At 39.9% G+C, this 11,514-nt stretch overlaps 1 protein-coding gene across 1 annotated transcript; it reads right to left on the bottom strand.

Annotated features, from left to right (window-relative positions):
* Positions 1-246: 246 nt before the first annotated feature.
* On the bottom strand, positions 247-10,134 carry rx1 (retinal homeobox gene 1). The gene is made up of 5 exons (XM_039682397.2): positions 9,992-10,134; positions 6,368-6,590; positions 5,449-5,801; positions 2,360-2,610; positions 247-2,028 (listed from the first exon to the last, which is right to left on the bottom strand). Exons 3-5 carry the CDS (start codon positions 5,735-5,737, stop codon positions 1,594-1,596), a joined length of 975 nt encoding a protein of 324 aa, XP_039538331.2. The 5' UTR covers positions 5,738-5,801; positions 6,368-6,590; positions 9,992-10,134; the 3' UTR covers positions 247-1,593.
* Between the last annotated feature and the right edge of the window lie 1,380 nt (positions 10,135-11,514).

Here is an 11,514-nt window from a genome sequence, read left to right as displayed (position 1 = left end):
ATACAGCCGAGCACCAGACACTCTGAACATGTGCCTTTACAGCAGCGTCATGAGGCAATTAGGGAAAGGCGGACCCTTGGGCCAATACCCCCTCCCGGGCAAGGCTGATTGACTGGAACCTCATCTTCCTAACAGGCTGGCTTGGCGCCACCAGTTAGGAGAAACAGGGCAATGAAATAGACAGTCTTTCCAATAGTTCAGACTTCTAAACAATCTTTCCAGGAATGGATGAGTCAACAGCAAATCTCTGAGAAACTAGATTTGTTTATTCTTAAGAATATTTGTGGACATTCATTCATCTGTTCAAGGGTAATTGTGGAAACGTCTAGGACACATTTTAAACATGTAACGGAAATAACATCATACACACACGCACACACTCATATTAATGATTGTCATTATTGCTGTCTAACTTTGGCGTTTTTTAATTGTTCAAACTGTGCAAGTTACCAAAAACATCATAGATTGCCCCATAACAGGACTGCGATAAACAATGAAAAACATCTATAACTCCTTTACACAACTAAACTTAAAACATTATTAGTAGTTTTGTCGATTGAATAATTCAATCATCCCGAAAGTTTAATATTCTTCCTCGTGGGAGTCAATATCTTATTAGTCAAACACAACTACACAATGTATTGCTACAAAAACTGTGAGTTTCCTTTCAAAAATAAGCAGTGAATTCCACTTGCGTGTTTGTGGGCAACACATGACATCACAATTGGGGTCCTTTGATGATAAGCCAGGTCTGTTTTGATGGTAAATTATTCTCTTAGTAATCCTGAAATTAACCTTTAAGCACATTGATGGTGTTTTATCTAAAAATAATTGTGATTGGTTTCTTAGAGTGACAGTCTCTGATTGTCTTTCCCTCTAAAAAAGTGAAAACAAAGATCAGACTTGGATCAGCTGGCACAAACAAAGGGGGAGTCATGGTCGGGTGACGGCAGATAGTTTCCCCTTCTGCTCCTCTGCACGTACAGAAGAATGGTCTGCCAATAAGCCTTTGCCTCTAATGAACACTGAGGCGTACAAATTTTCCCCCCAAACCAATCATTTCTGTCCCCTGTCCCTGACTTTTTGATCAAAATGAGGGATTACTCGAAGTGAAATCAGTTCCCTGTGTGAGAGGTCTTTTCCGACAACTGGCCATATTTATCGTCTGTCAACCCAAAACATTTGGATCAGTCCTTAAGGAGGAGGTGTGAATTTGCAGACAGAGGTCATGTGATGCTAAACACACCCTCATATTCACATTTCAGTAACTCTGGCTCTAGAAACCATTTCAAGAAACCAATTTAACTTGCCATTGTGTGCTGTATGTGATATGGAACAGCATTGCTAAGCAATGCTTCTTCATTCAGATTCAACAGCTGCTGGTTTTCTTGGAGCCTGTTGTTGTTGTACATCCAGTAATAATAAATAAATGGCACCCTATTCAATTAGCACCATTTCGGTGTACCAACATTTTCTGAACTGAAGAACAAGATAACCATCCAATTCAAGAATCATGGTTCTTGATTAACCTTCAGTACCAATTAGTTACCAAGAAACATGAAGGCCCACAGTCAAAGAGAGATGTACCCTGTCTTAGCACATGGGTTGCCAGGTTTTGTCCATGGACTGGATGTGTTCCTTTGCTTTCATCCTCAGAGCAGCGATGCTTGAACTGCGCTGATCTAAGTCCTCCAGAGGGTATTTGTCGGTGAAGGGAGGATGGCATTGATATGGAGGTGGTGCCATGGACTGCATGGATTGGGGTGGGCTGAGGAAACCGTGACTTGGATAACCCGCTTGCAATCCTTGTGTAGGACCCATGAACCCTGGGATGCTGTGCACTGGAGTGGCACTGGATAGAGGCGATGTCAGCCAAGGGTCAAGGGGAAGCGAGTTGTTCATGGGCCCCATGGTGGTGTGCATGGGCGTGCGGTTGAAGGAGAGCATGGGAGAGTCATGGAGCTTCATGGTGCTTGCATCTATTTTCTCCTGTCGCCTCCATTTGGCTCTGCGATTCTGAAACCAAACCTGGACAAAAAATGATTTAAATAATCAATGTGTTTTGGTAGTGCTATGCCAACAAGAATATTTGCTTCCAAAACTAAGTGGGAAACAACCAAAGTTGAAAAAGCTTGAAAAGCTTGGTCTTTCCCAATGAAGCTGCTTGACCATGATGGTCTTGCAGGATAATCTGGCTCTTGTTGCTTAAAGTGACCAATCAAATTGGCCTTGCTAGTTAAGAAGTTAAAGCAAGCTGGTCAGCAAGACTGTGGTTGAGCAACTAGGTGAGGATAAACCAGAACACCAGCATCTCAAGGTATAGCGGATCCTTTAATTTCACAAAGTGATTCAAACACACCTGAACTCGAACTTCAGGTAGGTTGACTTTCATGGCTAGCTCCTCTCTGCTGTAAACATCAGGGTAGTGGGACTTCTCGAAGGCTCGCTCAAGCTCGTGGAGCTGGTAGGTTGTGAAAGTGGTGCGGTTGCGTCGGTGCTTTTTCTTGGGCTGCTCCCCGTCCGCCGAGTCCGGAGACTTGCTGTCACTCTCGATGGACTTCCGTAGGTCGCCCAAGTCCCCGTCACACTTGTTGGAGAATATATCAGCATCTAAAGCAACAGGTGACACAAGAACAAAAGACATGACTTGACAGTTCACATTATACTTGTTCTGACAGAATTGCACTGCATAAAACCAGCCAACTGGAGCAATTTCACATTGCAATGAAATTGAGCAGTGACAAGATGACTAATATGATCTCAGTTATTTACGGGTGGTGACTACATGTAAATTCATTACTGATATGGTATTTCCAAAAATGAGATCCTAATCCCGTAATACTCCTGGCCGAAAGCTCTTGTAATACACAGACCTGGACTAGAGCAGTTTTATTGTCACTGATGGTAGGCATAGCTTTCACTGAGTGTTTCCCGTCCCGTAATCCAAGTAGAACAGATGCAGCCTGTTAATTCCCCTGATGGTTTCCCCATAGACCAGGCCCTAATCTACCTAAGGGCTTCATTTGATTCTACCCCCATGTCCTCAACATAAGGTTCTAGGAAAAGCTTTATCTTGGCGAACTGGTGAGGCACATTGGAAAGCAAATTTAATTATTTCAATTAAAAGCTGGTTCAGGGCAGGTGAACGCGTCTACTGCCTCACAAGATGTTGTTGACATACTCTAATTACTACTGTCAGAACACGTGCTGACTAAACAAGTTAACATTAGAAATAGCTACAATGTTGTGGTGTACATGCAAGCCAAGTAGTGGAAGTTACAGATGTCCGCCAAGGTGGAATCTGTTATTATATTTTCTTTTTTTGAAATGCATAACTGTATGTGGAAAGGAAATATACAGGACATTTCGCAGAGATCTGTCTGGTCATGGGTTCATTTCCCAAGGAGCTGCTAACACATGAATGGCAAGTGAACATAACATGTAAATATCCTTGCTTGACTAGTAGCTCAAATGTTACAGGTTTAATCCCAGATGAGATCAACCAACGAACTGGAGAGTGAAGAGACTCTCTATCATCGTGTCCTTGAGTAGGACACTTGACCGCAGGTTTAAGCTTCCCTGGGTGCAATCAATTCACAGTAAGTCCACACTTTAGGAAAATTGTATGCAAATCAACGTACCCTTTCTGACTGCCTGAATACAGTTTCAGGTTAGGTTAGGTTAGCTAGAGTGGTTGACACTCCTCAAAATATTGATTACAAGAAAGTAAAGCATGAAAACACCACTCACTTTGGCAACATTAGAAGGACAATGTTTAATAATTATAAGGCAAGAATAAGTGTCCTAGGCTAGCGGAGCTAGCATCATTAACAAGCAATAGACTGAACTCGCACAATGGTAGTAGGTCAATCCTGGTTCAAGGATCACCACACCGCCTGTCAGATTCAAGACAGCCCAAAAAGAAAAGCTCAGACTTGCTGGCAACTCCTGTCAAATGAGGACAATCGATCTTAAATGCCCAAACCATTCAAAAGAAACTTGTCTCTTCTGAGTCACGATAACAGACAATTCAACTCTGGGCCGTGCAAGAGATTCTCTCATCACAGGACTAAAGAAGCATGATGGATTATGAGCCCAATGGGAAAAAAAATTGGCGCAGAATGGAAAAATGATTATGTCGGCATGCACTGTTGTGCAATCTTATTTAAGATAGAGGAAGATTAGAGGAATTCCACAAGGGGATGAGAACCAGTGATGAGCCAAGTCAAGTCAAGTCAAATATATTTATATAGCGCTTTTCACAATACAGATTGCATCAAAGCTGCTTCACAGTATCAATCAAGACAACTTAACAGTGTTTGTTTATTCATGAAAACGACAATCAAGTTTGGTAGAGCTGATCAATGGTATGATGGGTCATTCAATCCCCAACTGAGCAAGCCAAAGTCAACAATGAGCCCCCTTGCCAAATGATTTTCAGGTTTGAAAGGGCCTTGTAACGTGAAAATGCGATTGCTCTGTCGTATTTGGATTCCATTAAGTCTGGCATTTTACCACAGCCAGAAACATCCCATAAAATACAAGATGTTTAATATCGTTTCTCCTAAAAATCAATGAGATTGAAATCAAGACAAATGGACGTCTCCTGCGTCCCATTAAGCAATCGGTCATCGAAAGAAATCTCAACCTCTTAAGATTCTTCCAAGACCAAATGTTCAAATTCTTCCAAGACCAAAACAATCTTCTTCCTTTACATCAGTCATTTTTAGTGAAACATCTGAGGTGAATCATCTGCACGATGAAAGAACAACTAAATCAAAAGATAGTGTCTATAGAGCGTCCATCTTTCTACAATCTATAGAGTTAATGGACACTAAGAATGGCATCCCAGACAGCAAACTGACATTGAATCAACGTGGAAACGACATCTCACATGACATCGAAACAACGTTGATCTGGCATTGTTTTGCTCATCGAATTAACGTTGAACCAACGTCAGACGCGGCATTCTTCAAAGCTAAATGAAAATCGAAAATTGGTTTGCTTTCATAACATTAGAACAACGTTGATTTCAAGTTGATTTTCCGTTAGTTTTGAAAGAACCAGTCTGACGTTGGTTCAACGTTAATTCGATGAGCAAAACAATGTCAGATCAACGTTGTTTCGATGTCATGTTTCCACGTTGATTCAATGTCAGTTTGCTATCTGGGATAGTAACAATCTATTTAGGGCTAGTTTTTAAATCTGCGTGAAAACTCGTCCGACTTTCGTTTAGGTCTTTAAGGTGACACTTGATGCTAATCTCCTGGCGCATTGCCACCGTCGCCTTGAAGTCTCAGCATAAGAACTCGGCTTGTGTCAGTCTCTGTGTTTAGTAACAGTGTGTCTTAGTGTTATAACCATCACAGGAAGCTTGTTAGGTAGTAATTGTACATAAACACCATTTATGGCTCAACAACACCCTAGTTTCATCCATGTAGGACTCACCATGAAACGCAGGTTGTTCCGAGTCGTCCCTGAGGCTTGGCAGGTGCCCGTAGTGATGTGAATCCTGCTTCCCCGGCTCTCCAAGACTATCCCCTCCAACTCGGTGTGCTACAGCATTGCCTCCAGGGTTGAGCAAAGGGTCCTGGTCCTTGTTGAAGCCCAGGATGACATCTATGCTGTGGACACGGGTGCCCATCGCCTCACTCCCCGCTTTGACCATCTCGTGGAAGTTATTGGGCGAAAGACAGCTGTCATCCACCATGTTCATGGTGTCCAGTGACAAATGCATTCGAATGCTGGAATGAGGACGTCCAACTGATAAAACCACTTGACCAAAACGCACCGGTTTTTACCTTGTTGAACATATCAAAAAGAGACTAAAATCAACAAGTGCACCAAATAAGGCGATTTCTTCATTAATATTAGTTTTATTAATGTGGTGCCAATGTATATTTATATACTCTGCATTCAGCTGGTTTTCAGTAGTACAAAATACTGTAGTATCTACATTCAAATCCTGGGCTTCAAAGACTACGTATGTGCTTACATTGAAATTATTAATTTGATACCACCACACCTGTCCCTAATCTCACCCGTATCACACCTCAATAGCACCAAAAGTGTTTTACAATACAACATGAACACAATACGTACATTGTACTTAAATCCACTTAATATAAAGCGGGACCCATATTTTAGATTCAAATAGCAATGTGTAAACCCCTCAAATTTTTTAATTGTTCCATAAAATATAAAATATTAACTAGATGTATTAGATATTCCTTGTAATGCATGTACACGTGGGTCTCATAACGTACATCTTTCAAAGCACATGCATTTATAAACGTTATATATTCAATTGACAAAAGCCAAGAAAGAAAGTTTCCTCAGGACAGAGTGACCGCGGTTCGGGACGTACCTCTGACACGAGATGCTCCCTGCGCTCTCCGTCTCCAGTCTGACCCGCATCCACCTGTTTCTGCCGGCAGCAGGGTCACACGGTGATGAACACGCCTCCGTCTGCTACTGTATGCCCCAACCCGCCTCGAGCGCTCTCACGTTAAGCGTGAAAAACATATACGAATGCACAGATATTCTCCAGTGGATTCCGCTGGACAGAGAGCTGGTGTGTGTGTGAGTCTCTTCAGAAGGGAAATAATAGCAAGGGATTACAGGAGCTCATTAATTGGGACTCTTCCCCCTTAAGAATGATTGACAGACGGTTTCTGCTCAAGTAATTGCTCTAAATGGAGCTTGAATTCACCCCACAGGAGGAGGGCGACACTAATGAAGCCGTTTCTCCTTCCTTTACAAAATTCAATTGTTTTAAAGACAAAAGGATGAACTGAAAGTTTTCCCTGATGCCTGTCGTCAAGTAAAAGATTGTTATTTAGAAAGCTTTTTTTGACAATCATAATTTTTGTCATATTCTTATCAAATTTTAATACAATTTCAATTAGATTATAACATCACACATTGACCGCTGGCACATAGATCGCGTGTTTGGATTGTTACGTTAACGACACGCATCACAGCAGGTATTACGGTAAATACTCAATACTACCGCACGAGGAATAATTAGCCGAGTAATTAAAGCAAACGACGAGAGAGCAGACTCGTTTAACAACTCATTAAAGAGTTAACCCAGGCAAACTCAGGAGTGATCGGCGCTTATTAAGACATACGACCTCGGAACAAGATTAACTCGCTCGCTTTCAAACGAATCCATGCAAATGGTCTTATTGCAAATGACCAGTCCAGTAAATTATGACATATTTGCCAATTTCTCAACTATACTTGTGCATCAAATATAACAATAAATACTGTAGAAACATTTATCTGATATTATGAAACCGAGTTAAGCGCCTAAAGTCACTTTGTATGTTGTACTCAATCACAGGGAGAGCATATGAAGACCAAATGAATCTCAATTAAGTCTTAAAAGGTGCCCCGATCACTGCATTTGTTTTGGCTTAGCGTTAGTGAATCTTATGCAGTACAGAACCAGGATGAGTCCTTAACCCTTGTGCATCCTTATGGACATTTTTGTCCTTTTCAGTTTTGTTTTTTTGATCACTTTGTGTTAAAGCTAACTGCAAAAAACTTGGCACAGGTGTGTATTTTTATTGGAATTTTACTATTTCACCGTCATTTTCTTAAAAAAATATTTTTTGCATTAGGTATAAAAAATACTCCCTCTCAGCGCCTTTTGGACAAAAATGTCCCCATTGAAACCCATTAAAACTGCCATTTTTAATCCCCGGTTCAGTTAACTATAACATTATGCAATCTTTGTTAAGAGGCTTTCATTCTGATGGCAAGGCTTCAAAATTTTATTTTGTACAATTTTTTATCAGATGTTGCCATTTTTTTTTAAGTTTGGCCAATAAAACAAATATCGCTTTATTCCTGTTTTCTGCTTCGGCATATTATAGAGCCAACGGGATAAATGATGCAACAATATTTGTGTGGGTGTGTTGGTATGAATGTCAGAGTGTGGTTAGTATGTGTGTTATAAAAAAATATGTGTGTGTGTGCGCATGTGTGTGTTTATAATACTGAGAGAGAAAAACTGCAAATTTAAATCCAATCACTGTGAGCTCCAGTGGGGTTTTGCTGGGACCCAATGGGGAAAATATGTTACTACGCCCAAACAAACTGTTACCCAAAGCTCATTTTTTGAGATATCATCCTCAAATTTGGAACACAACCTATTTAGATTTATGGCTTTGATTTTATTGCAGTTTTGAGTTCAACCTGATTTAAAAAAATATATATTTTATATAAAATATTTTTTATAAATAATTTTCATAAACTTATACCTATATAACTTTTTTTGGATTTACTTATTATTATTTTTTTACTTCAGCAATAATCTGCAAAGGGTCTTCTTTAAAATGATACCAAACTTAAGTCTGTGCTCCAAAGCGTCACGTTTTTATGACAGTTTTTTGACATGGACATTTTTGTCCTCTTTTTACCTATGTGTAACTTTTTTAAATTGATGCACAAGGGTTAAGGGCAAAGAAATGGTCTGAAATTTTGGTAAATGGACTGCGAATACGTCTCGGATCTCACTGAAACCCATCAAACCTTGGCTCAGCCAAAGGTTAAAGCCAGTGCACGTGACCAACACGCATGAAAGACCTCAAGCGAAGACTGACTTTAAACATATGTTTGCGTACACAATCCCAGATAGATGCCAAAGTCTCGTGAGCAAGAGTCAATCCTTGAAAGACAATTTAGTGATCAGAACTAGCGAAAGCTCGGAGTTAGAAAATACCTGGAAAGCTTGGAGTTGGCACCGGACAGCTGTTTCCTAGAAAGGAATCTGTCTATCCATTCATCCTCCAATCCTCCTACTTATCGCCATTTATCTCCCTACGTATATATTTTTTAGACGTCAATGAGCCTAATCAAACAACTCTAGAGTATTTTAGTGCAATTGGGTTTTACTTTGTAGAATCTAGTCAAACATGGGACCGGTTGAGGAAACGCCACTTGACCATTTTGGCCAACTTCTTCCAAGTAAAACCAAATTGCGTCCAAAGAGTTTGATTGGGCGCATTAAAAAAACCTTAACGCTCAAGTGACTGCGTAGCAACCATTCGATTTTGTACAATTAACAATTGTGATAGGGTGTTTGGATAACCAGTTGAGAACCATTGATCCAAGCAACCAGAGTGTTAATGTGCTCACAAACGTGACGTAAAAATGCAATCGTAACCAGCTTGTTTTTGAACGGGATTCGTACCCGAGCTGTAAACCTACATCTGCATCTGTAAAACCGAACGTATGGAGCTGGTTACCCTTACGAAAAAGAAGTTTATTCAAGTGTCTCATTAGTATACTTCTTTTAAACTAAAAAAATAAGAAAGTATACTTTCAGTTTATTTTTCCTGTACTTCTCAGAAGTATAATTCAAATTACACTTAAGTGTACTTGACTTATACTGAGAGAAAAGCAAGTATATTTGTCCTGTTCTTGTACTCAATCTTTTGATCCAGAAATACTTAAAAGTATAATTGAGTATTCAAAGTATACTTGTATAAGTAAAAAAGTAAACTACTAGTATACCCATAAACTCACTTGCAGTACACATGAGATACATAATTATGAACTAGTTGTGCACTTGCTGTTACACTTATAGTACACTTAAACATATACTTTTATGTACTAAAAGTGGGCCAATTTAGTCCCAAGCGGTATTAAAATAGTACACTTACAAGTTTACTACTAGTACATAGTGACATTAGTATACTTACTACATAATGTATACTTAAAAATATACTTGAACATTACACTACATAAAAATGAACTTGAAATATACTTCTTTTTCGTAAGGGTAAGTGATGCAAACTCCAAAATATATTTGTTTACAAATCATGCACTATGGTAAACAAAGGGTTAACATAATTGTGCAAGGAACCGCGTTAAAACAAGTCTTTATTAAGTCCTAATCTGCCCCTATAATCATAATGTGTGAAAATGATTAAAAGTGCTTGCTGTTTTACAGCCAATACTATGTATGTACGATTGCTACCTTGGTACGTTTTTCCAATAAGCCTGTGTTGGAGCCAGGCTTTCGATCTGGTCATTCGAGGCATCTCGGGAAAGAGAGGTGAGTTCTTGTCACGATCCGAGTTCTCGGTTTGATGTTTGATGGGATTGGGTAAGAGACTCAATCAGGATTCGATCACGCTGATGTAGTTCCTGAAGCTCCGCGCTTGTTTCCTCATTACGCTAATTGAGTGCAAATTGGCTCAGAAGGTGCAGCACAGCTATCAAGAGGATTAGGTTTATCAGATGACAACGTAAAGCCCTCTGATCCTATTAGACGCAAAGCAGCTAACGCAGAGGAGCTGTGTCAGCTCACCGGGGGGAAGCGAGGAGAAAGACGAGAGGCAGAAAGTTGGCTGTTGGACACAACATTTTGTGTAATGAAAGCATTTCACACTGATCACCAGTACAACTAGCCGAACTCTAGCCTTCATACGCATGATAATTACGAGTAAAATGGATTTGTGAATCTCCAAAATAAGACCCCATGGTTGACAAGTGTTGTTTTTATTTATCTAATGACCTTTAAATCCCAGTTTTTAGCATGACTCGCTACTTGCAATTGCTAATTTGAAAGATTGGATTTGTGTGCCCAAGGAAACAACAGATGTGAATTGTGTCAGCTTTGATTAGCATGTTAGCTATAGATGCTAGCCTCAACAATCCACAAAACTTCAGGTTTGATTTAATGGGCATTAGATGTGCAAACCTGACCCATAAATAAGATTCACTGAGATGAATGCGAATGCTAATGGACAGTTAGCGATATAGCATTGGCCTTGGACACTACCACCTGGAGTTTCTTGGTTATTGATGCCACAGCCAAAATGCACTATTAGCAACTCTTAGTGTATTTCTAGTGACATGGGAGTCACCAGGATGAAGTGGTTTTCAGCTAGTCATGCAATCACAAAATCTCACCTTTGGAGGCAGATATTTGTCTGTCGCAAACAACCTGTAGTGTAACGAAAACAAACGCAAATGGACAGATAGTTATCTTCTTATGGAAAATGTTTATCAAAGTTATCAAAGTTAGCGAATAGGTGACTTGGACTTACATTGACACCTAACAGTGAAAGCAAATGCTAAATGCTAATGAATAATTGATAACAGTAGCCTTGGACTTACACTAACACCCAGCTAATGCTAATGGCCAGTTAACGATATGCTAATGTAAAACACTAATGGATAGTAAACGATATAACATTCGCCTTGGATTTACACCGCCACCTTGCGGCCTGGAGTTTTTCGGTTATGGTTTTCGGTTATGGTTTTCGTCATGCAATCTCAAGATGTCTGTTCGTTAGGCAAGAAAGACGAGAGATTTGTCAGACAGTCGCACATGGAAATGCTAATGGACAGGTAGCGATATGCTAACGGAAAGTGCTAATCACGGTTAATCATATAAAAGTTGCCTTGTTACTTGATTTACCTTGCGGCATGGAGTTTTTTTGTTACTGAAGCCACTGCGAAAATGCAATATTAGGAATCAATAGCATGATTAGC

Source organism: Pimephales promelas, chromosome 2 (genome assembly GCF_988280905.1).
Source record: "Pimephales promelas chromosome 2, fPimPro1.hap1.1, whole genome shotgun sequence".
Lineage (NCBI taxonomy): Eukaryota > Metazoa > Chordata > Actinopteri > Cypriniformes > Leuciscidae > Pimephales > Pimephales promelas.
The sequence above is the reverse complement of the archived record's forward strand: the minus strand, read 5'-3'. Positions and strand labels throughout refer to the sequence as shown.